The following is a 19,144-nucleotide window of genomic DNA, read 5'->3' as shown; positions in this document are numbered from 1 at the left end:
GCGATGGAAAAGAATGCGCAAATGGCCGCTTTCTTCACTTGCCTTCTAGCATGCTTTTGGTTTCTAATGCTACTGCCTGCCTGCCGTTTATTATTCTAACTTTCAGCTTCGTCCCTCAGGGCTCTTTGCGCAACCCACGAGCGGTTGCCTTACTACAGCTGTAATTCCTGCTACTATACACCGCTTTAATTCTGCCGGCAGAAAATATCCAGACGCGTACGGGAGTGCTTAGTAATTCTGCCGGCAGTAATTTCTGCTACAATACACCGCTTTCAATCTGCCGGCAGAAAATATCCAGGCGCGTATGGGAGTAATTCTGCCAGCAGAAAAAAGGCCTCCAACAACGTGACGGGTAAGGCAACCCCTCATGGGTTGCGCAAAGAGCCTTGAGGAACGAAGGCCGAAGATTGGAGAGACAAACAAGACAAAGACAGGGCGAGAGAAAGAACGCAAGCAGGCGGTAGCGCTAGGAACTAAAGCATGCAAAAAAGGTAGGTAAAGAAAGCGGCCATTCGGGCACCATCCCGCCGCGGGGAAGAGGCAGAAAAAGCAAGAAGGCAAGTAAAGCGGTGATGACGATTGCGGGGTAAGCGAGAGGAAGGGAGCATAAGAGGAGCACCAAGGCACGAATAGGAGAACAAGAGCAGAAGCGTCTACCCTAGCTACCGATCGAGCAGTTAGGAAAACAACTACAGCATGACCACTTGCAACGTTTCCGTGGAGTTCTGGTGCGAATTCGGGGCCACGGAGCTCAAGTACAAGCATAGCATCCCGAAGACGTTCGTGACGCAGGTAGGCCAGGGGAGGCCGAACCACGCAGCCAGTGCACTGTTCCTACAGTGGATAAGGCCGATCCTACGGGAGCACGAGGCAGCGTGTCGGAAGGCAGCAGGGGTGCGCTGCGAGAGCTGCGGCGGACCCGCAAAGGAGATTCTACAGAGCCCGATATCGTACCTACACGCAGAGAGGCCGTTTGTGCTCGTGGTCGTGTCGTCGTTCTGCGGCAAAGAAGGATGCGAAATTAGGACGAGGCAGGAAATGCAGGACACGATGGCAGAGGCGGGGCAGGCGGGCGGAAACAAGGGCGCGACGCAAATGCAAGGGCAGGATGCGCAGAGCACAGAGGGGAAGGCCTGCCGGGTTTGTGGAGAGATGGCGGGGGCGAGGAGGTGCAGCCGATGCCTGGCCATCGCGTACTGCAGCAGGCAACACCAAAAGGAGGACTGGAAGGTGCACAAGAAGGTATGCAAGCCAAAGGCAAGCTAGGGAGCTAGCGAGAGGAAGAAAGCAACGCCGTAGAGGCGGGCTTACGGCCAGCCTCAAACGCCGCAACGGCCTTTGTAGAACCCGCCGACTTCAACGACCGTCGTCCCTATGGCTTGCACAACTAAGGAACGGCATATAATATTTTATAGTAGAAAATCGTATCCTCCATGTAGAGCAATGACCGATAGGCGAGAAGCGGAGTCGGCTTCCGCAACAAAGACGCCTTCTGCCGAGGCGCAACTACAAGCCCCCCGTCGCCGCTAAATGCAGCCGAGAGGTGCGGCGGCAAGCTGGCAAGGAAAAGAGAAGGGGGAAGCGCAACGCACAGGACACAAACGAGGTCACGGAGAACGTCTAGAGGCAGGCACTTTCGTAAGAAACGGGTTCGGAAGCTAAAGCTGTCCTTAAAAGGGACAAACGCTGTAATGTGCAGAGTAATAGTAATTCTACAGCGACAATTTGCGTTAGGAGCAGCACCCCGGGAGGGAGAACAGTTCGTTTTAGTAAAGGTAGGAGGCGCAAGAGAGCGATGGGTCTATAGTAGGTAGCTTATTTCTGCATGCGATAGCGAAGAGGGCGTGCGGGCGGGTCGGAGGTGCTCGCGACGATAGAGTTGAGAGGGGAATCCGGGCTGGCCGTCGTACGCCGTCTACGTCCCTCGTCGCCCCTCCCGCCTGGCCGCCCTGACCGACCGTAAGGCCACAGGCCGAGTGTAGTGTGATGCTGTTGATCCGTGCTGCCGCCGTCCCCGACGTCGCCGTAACCAGCAGCCGGCTCGATAGGTCCCTCCGGGCGAGCAGCTCGACGAGCGCCTCAATGACGCGCGACATGCCGGTGCCGCCCTCGCCGCCGATGAACAGGCAGAGCTGAGCGCCGCCGTCGCCGCCTGCTTCGTCGCCCCGCCGGATTCGGTCGAGCTGCCGACACACGATTAGGAGGGCGATGGCCTGCTTCTCGTTGAGCGTGAGCTGCCCCGCTAGCTCCCTGCCGGCGGCAACGAACGAGCTCGACGGGCCGAGCCGCACGCGCATCCCCGCCGCCGTGCCAGCGTCTACGTCGCCGTCGGCCGCCGTTACGTCCATGTCGTCCTCGCCGAAGCCCCCCACTGCGACTTAATGGCCCGCACCTCTTCTTGCCGTGGCAGCGCCGCCCCCGAGAGCTCCGAGCCCGGTAGGTTCACCCGCCTGCCTGCCCTCTCCTCCGCCACTACCGTCGCCGCGAGCTCGGCCGCCGACCCGAGCGCCGACTGCTGGAACCGGCAGAGCTGCTGCGTCATCGCTAGCAGCTCTGTTGACTGCGCCGTGACTTGTCCCGCGCCGGCGGCGTTCCGGACGACGTCGATGAGCCGCGCCGCGTCGCCCGCCCCGCCGGCGCGGTACGCCTCCCCGCCCCCCTTGGCCCCCCCCCTGCCTTCATCGCCGGCCTGCGGCGCCGTCATACCGCCCTCCTCGGCCGTGGCGGCCCACTGCTTGGCGTCGCGCTTCGCGTCCTCCGCCGACCGCCGGAGGAGCTGCACATTGTCTGCGAGCCGCGCGACCCTCGGCGCCAGCGACCCCCGCGCCCGCGCCCAGATGTCGTTGATGTCGCCTGCCTCCTCGCCGAGGAAGGACTCCCACGGCACGAATAGGGCCAGGTGCTGTACCGCCGCCCTAGGCGCTGTTAGCCGATGCCCGACGCCCAGCTCTCCGCGAAGGGTACCTCGCCCCAGCCCGCCCTACAGTTGGAGCCGCTGCCGTTTCGCTTTAGCCTTACGAGCGATGCGTAGTCATAAAGGCAGAGGCCCCGTAGGAGCTCGCCCCTATGCCAGTAGGCCTCGACGAGAGGGATCCTCGGGCCGGCCTCCTCGACGACGACCGTCTCGTCCGGCGCGTCGCCCGTCGCCTCCGCGCCGCTCGCCCGTCGGAGGTGCCGCCACCGGCGGAAGACGGCCCAGTAGAGCTGGTTCGCGTTCACGTACGCCCACGCCGAGCCGCTGCTAAACTCCGCCGGGTACCCTAGGAGGTGCGCGATCACCTCGACTTGCGACAGCGGCCGCTCCGTAAAGACTCGGTTCGCCGCCTTGAGCAGGAACGTTCTCGTCTTATTCCCCCCTATGGGGTCCGCCGCCGTCGCCACACCTTCGGCCCCGCCCCCTCGGCCGCCCGTGGTTGCACTCTGGAAGATAGCGTGCGAAATTGCCGTCACTCGCGAATGTGCTCGTAGTCGGCCCACGCGGATTGAAAAAGAGCTCCATGTCGTCGGTATTGTCAATGACCAAGAGCCACCGCCCACAGTCCTTCTTTTCTAGCCATCTCTTCACCAGCAGTAACACATCTGTCTTTGGGTTGTCATACCCTGGAATCTTGCAATCCTGCGCAATCGTGTTGAAGGACTGGCGGAAGCGCTCGGCGATGCTCGCATAGACCCAAAACACCGACACCTCTGGACACGTCTCCTGAAGCCAATAGACATGCGCCAGCGCGATTTGGGTTTTCCTTCTCCAGTTAGTCACGAAGTGATTAGTGGTTGAAGCCTCACCCTATGACTTCTTATGCACGTATCTTCACGCGGAAGGAGAATATCTTACTTTGGCAGCCATTGGCGACAGAAGTACCGCGCCGCGGCGTTTGGGCGCTCAGATCCGCCTTCTTGCCTGCAACCCCTGCCTTGTGTTGGAGTCTCTTTTCCGCTGCCATTATGTCCTCTGCCCTGCCGTCTCCCACTTCTGCCTTCTCCCTTTTCCCCCCCTCTCTCCTCCCTCCCCCCTACTTTTCTTCCACCTCGTCGCTCGTCTCTCTTCCAATCGCCCTGAGTTCTTCCGGTTGCCCTCCTCCCTTGTGAACTTTGTCGCCTCTGTCTCGTCCCCAGTCTCTACCATGGTTGCGAACCAACACGTGCCTGGCCCCAGTGGTCAGTCCAACCTAGCCCCGGAGCCCACTCTCTTCCGTCGACCTCGCATGAGGACCTTTAACCCGAAAGAGGCTCTGGCCACGCTGCAGCAATACCGTGAACATCCACTTGAGGTGAACTCTTATCTGGATCCGGAAACTAAAAAGCGCCGAGAGGGGATATGGGAGAATTGGGAAGAGTAGGTCGCGAGACCGTATTGCAATTAATCGCTTCTCATCTTATCTGCATGTATGAAGCCGAACAGCCACTAACGCGTGTTCTGTTATATAGTTTTGCTCGATCTATTGAAATCGACCCGGAGAACGCCTGGTTTGACCTCTGCCTTGGGTCAAGGGAGGCTATGTCGTACTTTCAGGCATTTCTGAAGATGTATATCCAGGACTCAGTCACTGAACGCCCCTGTCTAGGACCCCACGAATACAAGTGTGTACGGACCATTCAGAACGCCAGCTCGGCTGAAGACGTTTGGTGTCTTCTTGTCAACGAGGCCGAGTGGAAGGTTATGAGGCCTAAGCAGCAATCCGACCCAAGTCGAGCATCGTTCTGGTCCCTTAAATTCTCGTCACGAGCGATAGCGCGAGGCTGTGGCCCGGCTTACGAGATCGGTCGAGTAAGTTGTACTCTCGCCATCGTGTTCTTCGCCCGCATCTGCTTTTCGCTGACGCGCCGAGGGGGGGGGCGGGGGATTAGTGGATACCGACTCTCGCCGATGAGCTCGGTTTGTCTAAGAAACAGAGCTTTGAAAAGTCGGAGATGACGTCTTCCGATGTTATTTCTCTCCTTGATACGCTCTGGAGAAGGGTATAGGACATCCCTTGCCGGCCTGAGACTAGGCTCGCATTTCACTGTGCGACGGTGCTTGGGGGCCTCGGGGGTTGGAGACCCGGCAGTCTATTGAAGATCAAGTATCGAGACGCCTCGATAGCATAGATCAGGGACCCGACAGATCTCGCGAAGAGAGAATGCAAGTGATGAATTGATTGAGTTCCTTATCCTTCGATTCTTCCTCCTCTCTAACAAAAAGTTACTCCTTATAGTTCTGTCACCTGTGGCTGCCTTGTGGTGGCGATGTCGCCACCCAGGCCGCCTAGATGACGTTGTCATCTAGAAGGTTCGATACCACCGCTTAACAACAACATTATTCATCCTTCTCAGTCGCCTTTGCTAGAGTCAGCCCGACTAGGTAACCTCCGGACCTAGATCGTTAACCCGTTTTCACGACAACAGAACCAAGTAAGACTTGGCCACTAGTTTATGTCACGATCTATCACGTCAAGCAGCGAAGGAACCGGATCGAGAGAGATCAGCGCTCAAGGTATCGTACCACTCCTCTATCCTTCTTTCCCTTCCTACTACTCATCTATCTACTATACCAATCACCGCTCGACCGTCAAATCAATGAGTCGGATGTTACCGATCAGGAATACCTCTTCCACCTATTTTTTCTCTTGATCATTAAACACTTGGGAGAAGCAGACGGAGGCGCAGAGGAGCACTTAGACGCTTGAGGGCCAACGCACTCCCTAAAATCGTTTTTGACACTTCCATCGGAATCTACACCCTCGATTCGCCCTCGACGCAATGGCGCGTCGCGCTCAGAGCGCCGGAGGGGTGGACGAGGTGCCGATGGTGATCGACGGCGGCAAGAAAGGGTTGGCGCAGAGCATGCACCACCCCAATGCCGGCCAAGGAGCGTTCACAACGGCATCGCGCACTAATCCTGACCCTCCTGCGGACCGAGACCAGCCCGAGGAACACGTACGAGAAGCCTACCGACATATCGCCAGCCTGGTGCACGGGGAGACCTTCCAAGGCGTCTGGGAGGCCATCCAAAAGCTTTTACGCGCCGATCGCGAGGCGCACGCGCCACGTGGCCAAACTTCGGATAAACTCACCACAACGAAAACAGAACTCTCGGCGACTACGGCAGGCTATAAGGGATTTCCCGGTGATCTGCCGGATCGGACGATTCGCCGGATTTTGGTTCCCTTGCATTCCGGTGAAGATTTGAGTGAAACTCCACGAAAATAATATGAAACAATCTCACATTAAAGCAGAAGCAAGAAAGATGCCTAGCAATTCCATTCAATCTACTTCGCAGTCATCAAGCCACCGTGGCCGCTTCCTGTGGCGTCCCGATCGCGCAAGTCCCCGCATTGCGACTACCATCTCCTGGTCGCGCTCGACAGCCAATGATGGCTTTTTGGGACGTGAGGAAGTGGTCAATGCCGGCTTTGGATCTTTACGCAACTTAATGTTTGGCGATTTTGAGTGTTCCGGAGCTGTCGTCGGTTCTGGTGGAGCCGAAATGGCGACGACAATCTCGTCTCGAACGCCCGGACTCTTCTCGCGAGTCTGTGGAGCAACAGAGGGTCCGGATCCCATTTCCGACATTTTTTTCTGGTTCTTTCGCTTGAGCTCTTTCCGTATCTGCCTGTTTTTCTCCCGCTCTTGTTGTCTGGCTTCCTTTGCCTGACGTCTTTGCTCAGTTTTTGCCTCCCGCTGCCTTCTCTTCTCCAGAGCGAGAACTTTGAGGTTTGCCGCCTTTTGCTGTCGCTCAAACCTTTGTCGTTCTTTCTCCAAGGCCTCTTCTTGCTTCTGAGTCTCCATGGCTGCTTTCTTCAAGCGCGCTTGGGCCACTTTTGCAGGGCTAAATACCTGCGCCGAGTTAGGATCTACACGATCGAAAAGGTAATCCTTCAGAGCTTTACCGCGCATTCTGCGCTGCTTTTCGTGAAAGATAGTCTCCCGAAGTCCCTGATTCTCATATCGAAGCAATTCGTTCTGAGATTGAGACTTTCGAGAGTACTTTGAGCTTCCGACTGTCTCGGCTAGCGTTTTTGAGGATCCATCGACTACCTTGTCGACAAGTCGGCGCAAATCCCGAGCAGTGGGCTGCTGCAGGGCGAGCGAGTCAACGGAGCTGTCGCCAGACTCAGACTCATCTTCTGTTTTCTCCGCGATCTGCGACAAAACGACTTCAGGGTCAAATGGGAGGAGTCCGGTCCGTTTCCAACCACTTGCGATGTTCTCCGCCGAGAAAGATGACCCGAATGCGTTCCAAAATAACGACCAGAACTCGCGTTTCGATAGCCCGATGAGTCCCTGTGTCTTTGCAGTCCACTGGATGAGCTGGTTGGTGTATGCGGTCGAAAGAGGGCCAAAAAGGGACACATCAAGGGGCTGCAGCCTGTGCGTGGAATGCGGCGGAAACACGGCAACGATTATCCGATGCTGGTCACACCACTCCAGGAAGTCCATATTGACATGACTAGAGTGTCCGTCGGTAATCAGGAGGCGGTAATCCCGGCCGTTTCGCGCCTTTTCTTTCGTGAACCGGTCGAAAACACCAATGAGCCATTCCTTTCCAAGTTCATGGTTCGTCCAACCCGTTTCTGAGGTTGTGAAAACGCCGCTTGGTGCTCCGGATCAAACTCCGTGAGCCAGGAGTCCTGAACTTGCCCTGGCTTGCCTTGGTAGATGAGAAACGGGGGTAGCGCTGTCAGGTCTTGACAGACACATGCCAGGAACGTGATCCATGATCTGTTGCCATCCTGCGCAGCACCGATCAATTTTCCTTGCTTCTTGGCACGAACAGAGAATACTCTCTTGGTACGATTGATGACGCCGAGGAGAAAGCCCTTTTCGTCCACATTATACGTGTTGCAAGGCAGGATGTCGTATTTCTCGATTTTCTCGCCAATCTTGTACGATCAGCAATGAAGGGATGGACTTGGGCACCTACTTACAAGCTCATAGTAGGCTCTGTATCTAGAAGCATTGTCTGCTCTCTTTCTTGCGATATCAAAACCGTCGAACCAAGTGCAACCGAGCTCATCGCTGTTACGTCGGACGAAGCTATACGGCCAGTCCTTTCCGACCTCAATTTTGGCGATATCCTGGGCAAAACTTTTGATCATCGGCAGCGTAGGCGGAATCCCACGTGATGAAAGCTTGCGAATATACGCAACAAGATCCCTTTCTTGCTGTTTTGAGAGACGTGACTTATACAAACTGTCGGCATCCCGTCTTGACCTCTGTTTGCCTTGGTGTCGCCGTCGCAGGGTAGTCTCGTCGCAATTGAACTGACGCGCAGTCTTGGCATAGTTAACAGTGTCACACAGCTTCAGAAACTCAAGCGCTTCATCAATCGGGGCCATGGTGGTGGAGAAATTCAGGATTGAAGTGGAGACGTGAACTGGCGGTGAATCCGGCGAATCGCCCGATCCGGCAGATCACCGGGAAATCCCTTAGGGGTCACTGTTGCAAAACCCAAAAAGTCACCGCGCGAGAGTCAAAATGGGTTAGCGGCATGAACGGCCCGCCCCACGGTACATTGGTCTATGTATCTCGGCCCAACTTCGTTGGAAAATTTGGCGTTACGGCAGGTGTAGTCAAAGCTACGGGGCCGCTGCGGACCAGCAGCGCGTCTCTGCAACTTCGCACAGGCAAATCGAGACTCAATAGTTACCTTCATGGAATACAGGCGGCAGAAAGCGACCTATGTGGCTGTGGTCAAGCAATCGAGACAGTGGAGCACTTCCTCTTTCGATGTAAGGCATGGATCTCTGAAAGAGAAAGCATGATGAAATGCAATCGAACCAAGATGGGAAATCTGTCTTTCTTCCTAGGAGGGAAGTCGATGTCCGATGGCGACAAATGGAAGCCGAACCTACCAGCAGTACGCGCTACGATCAAATTCGCGATGGCAACCGGGAGACTAGACACGGACCAACGATGACAGTACTGGCAAACCAGAGTGCACAGTACTAGCACCCTACAGCCTCTCATTGACAGACCGGGCTTCAGCTGCTGAGAATAGGATGCTGAACACTTGGAGAAATGGGCCTTCAAGCAGGCCTGTCAACGGCGAAATTGGAGGCTGAAATGTACGGATAGGAGCAAAATGTGGGGCTTCTGGGTGTTGCAGTCGAAAGTGGAGGATCTGTAAATAGCTTAGTGTCGCGGCCCTCTAGGGTTGGTCCCTCCGGGCGGAATAAATTGCATTGCATTGCAGCGCGTCTCTCGTCACAAACATATCAGTCGCCTATGGCGAAAATACCGCACGGTAATTCCAACGCTTTAATGTGTTCCCTTATTCTATCTATACATTCTCCTCGTCCTCATCCTCCGGCTTGTTAAGCTGCTATATATCCAGTTAGCAGCCGAAATGCAACTCACAACTTCAGTTCGCTCACAATCTGTCACGACCCTAAGCGCCAGCGTAGAGACACCAGAACCTCACCAGTGTCACGTGTCCAAGCAGCATCACGTGCCCACGTGCGACCTCGTGCTTACCTGAGCGCTGCTGAGGTAACCTCGTGCGTATGCACATAAGGGCCAGCTCGGTCGTGTAGTCTAGTCTTTCTTTCTTGCTCCTTAGCTTTGAGTCTTCGTTCATAGTGCCAATACATCTCTATAGCCGTCAAGGCTCGTATGTGCCTGGCCGTAACACAATCCAGAGCCGAGCAGCCTCAGCGATGGTTTCTAACGCCATAAGCTTCCGCTCTTCGGGGGCCAAAGCGGGAGCTGGTCCTGAAGCGGTAGAAGGAGCCGCACTACCACCGCAAGCACGTAGCTGTTGTGCTGCTCGCTGCGCAGCGATGCGCCAGGTGTCATCGGGTTCGGCATCTGCAAGCTTGAGATGCCGATTCACGTCCCAAAAGGCACGCACGGCAGCAACAGCCCCAACAGGGACCTAGAACATTCAACTCGATTAATTTCTCGCTTCTTTGGAGCAAACAAAGGTCTCATACTGGCCTGCACGTGTGAGCGTTCTTTGCGCAGTCCCAGCACGCAGCACCGGTATCTATCCCGGCAAATTAGTGAGGCAGACGTATACTACAGGGGACAATCAACGTACTGTTCTGGGAGGCACATTCATGGCCGGGAGTCTTGGTGGCGCGTGTGACGCAAGGACAGCATGGGAAGTCTCGCACCGAGCCGACGGGAGGGGCCTTTTTTGTCTGCTTCTTCTTCTGCTCGGGCGAGCAAGTTAGCAGCCGCCTCTTCTTCATAGAAGAACTTATTGGATTGTACGGTAATCTTGGCCGTGGATTTGCGGGCGTTGGGTCGGACCAATCCTCTACCCTTGACTATTTTATTCCTGCTGGGCGAGTCCCCATCCATCGGGCCAGCGACTGCAGTTTCACTTACGATAGCGGAATCTGCTGTGGACATGACAACGCTGCTGACCATTGGCTTTCCACGGCAATGATGATATAGAAGGGAAAGGTAGGAACTAGGGTTGGAAGGGATCTGGGTTCTGTAAATATTTGCGGGTGAGCAGCGTCGATCTGTTCCTGGTTTGGTAGCCGTTCCACGAACAACCCCCTGGCACTAAGCCGCTGCGGGCCAGCGGCACCACCGCTGCGGGAAAACGCGGTAAGTCAATTTATATCGCTGTCCCCCTTTTTCCTGGCATAAGGACTAAGAAAATCACCATCCCTTCGACGTTACCGGCAACAATGGCACGTCCGCCCAATCCAATCGATCAATACCGTACCTATATCACTCATCTATACCTCAACGGTGTCTCGCGAAGCAAGATTAAGTATAAGCTTCGGAAGCATTACCATGTCGCCGTCAATCTCAGTACACTCTCTCGCCGAATCGCAAACTGGGGTCTCCCGCGCCAGCAAGCCCGTACCAAAGAAACTCCAGAGCTGATAGAAACCATCCGTGACCTGATCTTTCGCGTTGGGCTTACCGAGAAGCAGACGCTGAGTGTGCTACAAAGACAAGGCTGGCCGATCACGAAACGAGGTCTAAAGCGCATCAGACTTCACCCGGACCGCCGCTGGGTACGCAGGCTCAATAGTGACGAGGAGCGCCTTGTGTTGCTGGAAAAGACAGAACAGGTTATCATCGAGATGACGCGACGGTCCAATGCCATTTCGGGATATGGCAAAAGCCTTCTCCAGCCTTATCTTCGTCAGCAAAGCAGCTCTGGGTCCCGAGAGACCCCTCTTGGGACAGTTTCTTGTCCCAGGACCAAACTACCAGTGGTGCATTGACGGTCACGACAAGCTCAAGGCGTATGGATTCGAGATATATGCAGCAATCGATGCATACTCGCGCAACATTATCTGGTTTTATATTGGTCACTCCGCTACAACTACTTTGAGCGTATTGAAGCAGTACTTGGCCGCGTGTGGCGCCTACGGCTTTCGGCCATGGTATTTGCAAGCAGACAGGGGGAGCGAAACGCCATTGGTCGCAGCAGCACACTGGAGCTTTGTCTTGGCAACGGACGGGCGAGTGGAATGGCATGGGCAAGTTTTCCAACAAGGAAATCGACTAAAGGATTCGTACAAGGCGGCTCCAAGTACGAAGAACGTTAAGATCGAGAGTTGGTGGGAGCGCATGCGGCATGTCTCGTCCCGGCAGTGGGTAGACTACTTTGGAGAACTCGCCAGGGACGGGGACTTCGACGGCGATATGCTGGAAGATCAGATTTCCATCTACGCCGTCTTCGAAGACTTACTACGCCGAGAACTCTTCGACTTCGTGGAGGCGTGGAATCTTCATCGGATACGCCTCCAAAAGAACCGTCCCCATGTGGTCCACGGCCAGCCCTGGATGAACTACCATTACCCCGACCCAGACAAGGCATGCAATTGGGGTATCCCGATTGACCGCTCCATTCTAGACGAAATGGAGCGGCCGTTGGCTGATATTGACATTAGCACGAGTTTGGAGCCGAGACAAAGAACTGGTGCCGCCAAGTTCTCCTTGAAATGGGCTACGATCACGTAGTCCTTGGAACTCACCAGGAGCCGGACAAGTTGCGACCTTTCAAGCGTTTTTACCTTGGTCTTCGAGATAAGATAATTCAACATATCGAAAGTGGCCGACAGCCTACGCTGGCATACCGTAAAGCGCCAACTGGAGGCGTTGCTGAATATGTAAGACATACTATTTATTTGCGAGTTGACCAATCTAAGCGCGTATAGCAAGCATTACTTGAGCAATCAAATCAAGCCCGAGAAGGTGAATTTGGAGATGGGGAACCAGCAGAGCAGCCACTTGTTGAGCTTGGGTTTGAGGACGAGCAGGGAAGCGACATGGAGAAAATACCGGTAAGTGATGACGGGGAGGATAGCGATGGTTCGAATGGGGAGCCTGAGTAGTTAATCCTTCCTTTTCCTATATCGAATAGCAAACGTTATAGGGATCTTTGCACCCTTGAAGCGTGTAGAGTGAGCTGGAGGAAGCGCTTTAGCAGCGTTAGTGTCGGATAGTCGAGTTTAAGTTCCCTTGAAGGCTTGGGAAATTGACTCCGGGTTTACCTGTTGAAGTTAGCGCTCGGCTCGTTGATAAGTTGGTTCGGTTTCTTACGAACTCCGGAACAAAACTTGTCTCCTCCTCTCTATCTTCTTCGTCTACTTCGACTCCTTCGGCCACCACGCCTTTATACACCTTTCCACTAGGGTCACTGCCAAACACTAAATCGCATAGTGGATCTTCCAGCTCACCAAGGCCTACCGCATCCCCATGTCCAACAATTTCTTTGGCAGTATATCCAAGCTCGTCGCGTGTCGGGCTCTGGCAGGATGAAGTTGAAACGGGCTCTTCGTGCTTAATCTTGACGCGTATCTCTTCCTTGACCTGCTCCTCTTGCTTGACGCGCTTCTTGCGTCTAGAGGCTGGGCTTATGTCTTCTTGCTTGACCCTCCGTTTCTTGTCTTCCTTGACTGGCGTCGAGCATTGATCTGGCCTCAACGGTGTGACCGGCTCCTGCTTATCAACCACATCCGTGGATGTCAGAACGACTAGCACCTTCAACTGCCCTGCTTGGTTGTTCGAAAAGTGCCCCGATGCGAGCATGCTTGACGGTGTCGTGTACTTGTCGGTGTTTGGAACGGTAACGATCTTCTTGCCAGAGAAGGTCGAAGCGTAAGAAAGGTTCCAGAGATCTTTATTGGCAGGATCGATCGTGGGCGGAAGCGGACGGAGGTGATCGAATAAAGTCTCGGTGAACGAGGGCCAAGTCAGTAGATCTGCCGAGGGAAACTTGATCACCGTATCCTTCAGAGGCAGCACCGTCTCTGGGACCTCCATTGCAAGCCCGTTGAAGTACCTGGTCTCCAAACTCACAAGCAGCAGGCTTACATGGACCCACCGGTAGCCAGTTCGGTGCCTCGCAGGCTTCCTGGTGCTGCCTTTGGAGTTTTGAATGGCTCGACTGGCCGTTGATGCGACGGTCATGAACTGGGGATTGCTTGACGCCTCGAAGGGAGGTATGCGTGCCCGTGTATTCGTCGCACCGGTACCAGCAACTTCATTGGGGAGTAGTTGGGCGGCGTGTCCAACGCCGATGGATGACACTGGTTTCAGTCTGTCACGCAGCAGCTGACTTGCTGGACAGACCGGCCGTGGCGGAGAGTCCTCGACCTCGACTACCTCATCATATGGGCCAGGAAGTGCCGGAGTTTTAGACCTGGCCCGACGCTGCGGCCGAAAGGGGTTGGCCAAGCCGCAACGGCCGCAATAGTTCGCGCCAACGTATATGGTAGTGAAGAGGTCATAGTGCTTCTGTCCGGCTTGGACGCAGTAGACATGCTCAGGGGGAATCTGTGGAGGGCCCATTTCGGTTGAGGAGAAGAGGTAGAACCAGGGGAAAAGGAGGACAAATAGGATCGGACTCGGAAACGGGATTTTAATATAAGCAGAATAGTTACAGAACAATATCCCCTTGCCATGGCGAATGAAGATCGCCAGGCTTAGCAAGAGACTTCAACGCTAGTCCGGTGCTGACCAGTAGCGGGATTACTGCGGTAATCCTCTGCTGCCTCATGGCGCCGCTCCTCGTCCCAGTTACTCCTACGAACGTTAGAATGAAAACTGAACACAGCTGTGGTGGCCAGGAGGGGAAGTGGAAACATTAAAGTCCAAAGTTTCAACTCGGCACCGTATAGCAGAAGACCTCAAACTCTCGTGTGTATTTGCATTCTTTGTCTGTAGGGGCCCGGCTTTCACAAGTTCCCAGCGCCATCCAGGGGAGGGGACTTGGCGATATTCGCCGTCTTTGTCTTTGGTATTGTCGCTGTCTTCGGGCCGCGACAATACCAAAGTAAAGTTGTTTGGCGAAAACACCGCGCCGCTCGCTCGATTTCACTTGGAAAAATATCGATCAGCTTTTCAGGAACGAATTTTGGGTATAGCATCATGCGCATCCATACGTGTGTAAGTGGTTTGCGAGCCGGATACCATTTTACGACTGGTGCGGCAAACTGGCAATTAGACTGGCAGAAGGATGACCGTGCGGGCCCGCTGCTAGTCCGCAGTACATACTCTCATGCTGACCTGAAGTATCCGGATGACCAGGGGGCTGGGCGCCTAAACCCAAAAGAAAATGACAGGGAGTTTTGCAACAGTGACCCCTATCGCCCACCGTAGGCGACAGTCAGGGAAGCAGTCGAAGCAGCTATGGGAGGCAAGACCATGAAGAAGACTTGGGCGGAGATCGCAGCCGGCGCGCAGACTGCCCGCCAACACCCGGCCCCCGCGGAGAAACCGGTCCCTGCTCGCTCGACAGGGAATTAGTAGTCCGCGGCAGCGGCATCACCCAAGATCTAAGACAACGTCGCCCCCCCGGAGATAGTTCAGGCTGTCAATCGCGCTTTCGGCGCTACCGTTGCGATCGCGGCCCGAGTGCTTCGAAGCGGAGATACAGTCATTACCTTCGAGAAAGACGCTAAACAGTATCGCATGAGGACGGACCGGCTACGTGACGCCTTCGGACCGCAAGCGACGCTCTCTCAGGGCGGCTACACGCTGATTGTTAAAGGAGTTCCTATCAAGGCACTACAAGACCGAGACAACGAGACCGCGACGAAGGCGATTGCAGCAGAGAATAAGGTCGAAGTCATCCGCCTTAAAGCGCGTAGAGCAAAGGGCGCCGGAGCGACGAAGACGACCCTCATACTCACAGTAGACGGGGTAAATGCGGCGAACAAGATTTGCGATCAGGGACTGCTTCTTCAGTCCGAACTTTTCAACTCAGAACCCTACGACGACTCGCTTGACCCAAAACAGTGCTTCCGCTGCTACCAGATGGGTCACCTTGCCCGCTACTGTGAAGCGAAGCCGACGTGTGGACGGTGCGGCACTGACCCGCACCCAGACAACGAGTGCCCGGCCGCCCTAGGCCAATCTCCCCATAAGTGTCCCCTTTGCGGCGGCGCACACCCAGCGTGGGACCGCCGCTGCAATAAGACTAAAGAGCACTGGGATAGAGCGCGTAAGGCCTACGCCTTTAGAGCGAGGCGGTTCGAAAGCCGCGGCCGCGTCCCGACGCCGCGCCCTCGGCCACCCGAGCTGACGACTCGCTACTGCCGCCCCACCCCAAACGACCTCGACCAGCCTCAGCCGCCCCTCGACCAAGACCGCACGCGTGCGGGGCCAATCGGCACTCTCGGCTTCTACGGTTAGCCAGCGGGCCGCTGACACGATAAGAGTGTCTCAAGAGAGAGTCGCCGACGTCCTTATGGATAATGCTGAATGTTAATTACAGTGATGTATTGGAATACGAACCGACAACCCTTGCGCTCCAAGCCCCGCACGCCGCCGACGTCATTGCAATCCAAGAGCCGGCTAAGAACGCTAAGACTGGCCATCCAATATGCCCGAGCAGGAGCAGCTACCGTCTTGTCTTTACTGCCGGCCGCGCGGCGCTTTATGTCCACAAACGGGGGCACGACATCGGGTCGTGGACCAGCGACGGAGGCGTCGACTGGTGCAGCGTCACCTTCACTAAGCCCAACACCACAATCTTCTCCGTCTATTCCCCGATCTATGTTAGGGAGCCTAAACAGAGCCCGCTTCCCGCTCTCGCATCGAGCACGCCGTGCTGTAGAGCCGCCTTCGTCGGAGACTTCAACATCCACCACCCGCTCTGGGACATCCATAACCGAACGTCGGACAACTGCGACGACATACTAGAGCTGGCGAGCCGATGGAATCTTGCGCTCGCCACGCCCGAAGGCGAAATCACTCGTCTTGGTGGGCCGGGTAAGCGTGACAGCACGATAGACCTCGCCTGGGTCTCGCGGGACCTCTCAGCGACGTACCTCGGTAGAGCAGATATCACAGGTTCAGAACACATCCCGCAACTCCTACAACTTGACGTTGGACCGCCTCCGCCCCGCTTACGGCTCCGAGGACTTCCAATAAACTGGCGCCTACTTGAACCCAAACGTGCCCGCGCGGAGGCGACGACGCGTTTCAGGCCCTCGATCGCCCCTTCCGCACCGCAATCCCCTGAAGAAATTGACGATTATGCCGACTGGCTGGTCAACCAACTGACAGAAATCGCCTATCGCGCTGCGCCCAAGGTCCGCGATCGAGCTGATGGAGGCAGGGAAGAGTGGTGGACCCGCGATGTTGAAAACGCCACCCAGGCGGCTAAGCAGGCCGAGAGGCTCTACTTAAGAACCAGGAACCCGGCCCACTGGGAAGCGCGACGCGACGCCGTAGCGGTGCAGAGTCGAGCCGTACACGAGGCGTGCAGGAGCGCATGGAGGAGACATCTCCACGACGCCTCAAAGACGAAAGGCATCTGGGCCTTGGAGCGATGGGCCAGACTTAGAAGCACCCAACCACCTGCACCATTACGCCTCCCCGACCTCTCACGAGTAGAAGGCGACCCAACCCCAGTTCGCACGCGCGCCGACAAAACCAGAGTGTTGACCGAAAGATTCTTCCCGACACCCTCGGCCGCCCATCCCGACGCTACCGGGGGCCCCGCCCGCGAGCCGGTTACGATCAGCAACCACTTCTCCCTCGTGGAGGTCGAGCAAGTCATCAAACGGACGGCACCATGGAAGGCGGCGGGGGAAGATGGTCTGCCCCTGGGGTTAATAAAGCCTGCGGTAAACCAGTCGCTATCTATATCCTTACATTGCTAAACTCTAGCTGCGCTCTCGGGTATTTCCCAGAGCGCTTTCGCCGCGCAGACGTGGTGGTTATCCCCAAACCCAACAAGACCCAGGCTCAACTTAACCTAGCAGGCAGCTGGCGCCCAATCTCCCTCCTCAGCACGGTGGGCAAGATAATAGAGGCGACGATCGCACGGCGGCTCGCCGATACTGCGGAGACGCATCTACTGCTCCCCGAGGGACAGATGGGCAATCGGCCTAGACGCTCTACGGAAGTAACAGTCCATATTGTCGCAGAACTGGCGCGCACAGCGTGGGATCAAGGCGGTGTCGCGTCCCTTCTTCAACTCGATCTCAAGGGTGCTTTTGACAGGGTAGACCACACCTGCCTCCTCCAGGCTTTAAAAGGGAGAGGTATCCCGGAATGGCTCCTAGCTTGGATCCGGAGTTTCGTAAGCAACAGAACAGCTCGCCTACTCTTCGACGGCGACGCGTCGAACCCCCTCAGCATACACGCAGGCGTCCCCCAAGGATCCCGGCTTTCCCCGATCCTCTTCCTCTTCTATATCGCCCCCCTTTACGACGCTCTCGAAGCAACGGCGGGAACAATACTAGTCGGCTTCGCAGACGACTCGAACATTCTCGCCTTCGGCAGAACCACAGACGAAACCGCCGAAAGGCTCGAAGGAGCATGGTCTGCATGCGAAGGCTGGGCGCGCGCTGTAGGGGCAGCGTTCGAACCGGCGAAAAGCGAATTACTGCACTTCATACGCGCCCACGCCCCGCCCGAGACGTGCGTTCGCCTCGGCAACACCACGATAGCGTCGTCAGAGTCCTCCCGCTTCCTCGGAGTTTGGCTTCACCGCAAGCTCCAATGGGGCCCTCACCTTAAGCAAATCCAGACCAAGTTTCAGCGCCAACGGGTGGCACTTACCGCGCTCGCTGCGTCTGCGTGGGGATGTCGACTCTCGCGCGCACGGGAGATCTACACCAAGGTTATCCGCAGCGCCATCGTCTATGGAGGCCCAGCCTTCCATACGCCTACGCCACCGAACGGACGGCCAAGGGGAGTGGCTCGTGCGCTCTGCAGCCTACAAACGACGTGCCTTCGAACCGTCGCCGGCGCGTATAAAGCCACACCAACCCGCACCCTAGAAACAGAGACCGAAGTCCCGCCGCTTGACCTCTACCTCAACGAACGACTAGCGAGATTTCAGAGTCGACTCGAGACCTCGGGGATGGCGGGCGCGGCTGCGTCTGGCCTGCGCAAAAGTCAGCAGCGTGCTTCGAAAACGCAAGGGTCCATGGCGCAAACCCGGAAATGGCGGCGAGGAGTGGCGACAGCGCTGGTGCATAGGCTCGACGGAGCCTCGTGAAGCTCTATGGCGTGAATGGACGAGAAGGTGGGAAAGAGAGCTGCGAGACGCGAAGGCACGCCATCCTCGTCGTGCCCTCCAACCATCAGACACGGAACCGCCCCCTCCGAAGCCCTGGAGAAGGCTGAACGCCCACGCCGACCTCTACAAGCACGAGAGCTCCACGCTTATCCAGCTCCGCACGGGGAAGATAGGTCTTAACAGCTTTCTCTATCACAAGAACGTTCCCAGCGCGACGACCCCCCTCTGCCGGTGCGGTGGCGGGAGGAAACAGTGTTTCACGTCTTCCTCCGCTGCCCCCTACAAGCTGACAACCGCAGGCTCCTCCCAGCCGCCCTCCGCACTGACGCCGACCTCCGCGCGCTTCTTATGCGACCCGACACAGCCCCATACCTCGTCCGATGGTTTCTCAACTTTCGGCCGATACCCCACTACAAGGTAGCAGCAGATCTCGCAAGAAGCTGGACCGCCAGCGCCGCGACAACGACACGATCACGAGCGGACGGAGGGTAGAAAGAGAGAACAAGGTAGCAGTGAATGTCTTTACTCTTGTCGGCTCCCAATCCCAAACAGCCGCGAAGGGCCTGCACGCACTGCCGGGCCTCGACCCCCACAATGGTGTCAATCGCCGCCCCTAGTACGGCTCACACTCGGGAGCCTGGCGGGCCGTGGACGACCGACCGAACACCAGCAAGAAATTCCTGAGAAAGGAGGTATAAGCGGGATAGAGTT

General features: G+C 56.3%; 5 protein-coding genes across 5 annotated transcripts; 2 read left to right on the top strand and 3 right to left on the bottom strand.

The window, feature by feature from the left end:
• Positions 1 to 1,815: 1,815 nt before the first annotated feature.
• HRG_10080 (PIF1 protein) lies at positions 1,816 to 3,844 on the bottom strand (the record flags this gene model as incomplete). Its single annotated transcript, XM_044868551.1, has 6 exons — positions 1,816 to 1,821; positions 1,959 to 2,250; positions 2,373 to 2,922; positions 2,985 to 3,356; positions 3,478 to 3,700; positions 3,833 to 3,844. The coding sequence occupies 6 exons, from the start codon at positions 3,842 to 3,844 to the stop codon at positions 1,816 to 1,818; spliced, it is 1,455 nt and encodes a 484-aa protein (XP_044716548.1).
• A 1,892-nt stretch (positions 3,845 to 5,736) lies between these two features.
• On the top strand, positions 5,737 to 6,186 carry HRG_10079 (uncharacterized protein; the record flags this gene model as incomplete). Its single annotated transcript, XM_044868550.1, has 1 exon — positions 5,737 to 6,186. One exon carries the CDS (start codon positions 5,737 to 5,739, stop codon positions 6,184 to 6,186), a length of 450 nt encoding a protein of 149 aa, XP_044716547.1.
• Positions 6,187 to 6,240: 54 nt separating this feature from the next.
• Positions 6,241 to 8,075, bottom strand: HRG_10078 (DDE superfamily endonuclease domain-containing protein; the record flags this gene model as incomplete). The annotated part of the gene is made up of 5 exons (XM_044868549.1): positions 6,241 to 6,634; positions 6,719 to 7,476; positions 7,545 to 7,709; positions 7,761 to 7,859; positions 7,905 to 8,075. 5 exons carry the CDS (start codon positions 8,073 to 8,075, stop codon positions 6,241 to 6,243), a joined length of 1,587 nt encoding a protein of 528 aa, XP_044716546.1.
• A 4,329-nt stretch (positions 8,076 to 12,404) lies between these two features.
• On the bottom strand, positions 12,405 to 13,218 carry HRG_10077 (uncharacterized protein; the record flags this gene model as incomplete). Its single annotated transcript, XM_044868548.1, has 2 exons — positions 12,405 to 12,446; positions 12,496 to 13,218. 2 exons carry the CDS (start codon positions 13,216 to 13,218, stop codon positions 12,405 to 12,407), a joined length of 765 nt encoding a protein of 254 aa, XP_044716545.1.
• A 1,650-nt stretch (positions 13,219 to 14,868) lies between these two features.
• Positions 14,869 to 17,298, top strand: HRG_10076 (uncharacterized protein; the record flags this gene model as incomplete). Its single annotated transcript, XM_044868547.1, has 6 exons — positions 14,869 to 15,586; positions 15,715 to 16,170; positions 16,258 to 16,631; positions 16,707 to 17,001; positions 17,074 to 17,119; positions 17,169 to 17,298. The coding sequence occupies 6 exons, from the start codon at positions 14,869 to 14,871 to the stop codon at positions 17,296 to 17,298; spliced, it is 2,019 nt and encodes a 672-aa protein (XP_044716544.1).
• Between the last annotated feature and the right edge of the window lie 1,846 nt (positions 17,299 to 19,144).

This window comes from Hirsutella rhossiliensis, assembly GCF_020360975.1.
Source record: "Hirsutella rhossiliensis strain HR02 chromosome Unknown scaffold00014, whole genome shotgun sequence".
NCBI lineage: Eukaryota > Fungi > Ascomycota > Sordariomycetes > Hypocreales > Ophiocordycipitaceae > Hirsutella > Hirsutella rhossiliensis.
The sequence above is the reverse complement of the archived record's forward strand: the minus strand, read 5'-3'. Positions and strand labels throughout refer to the sequence as shown.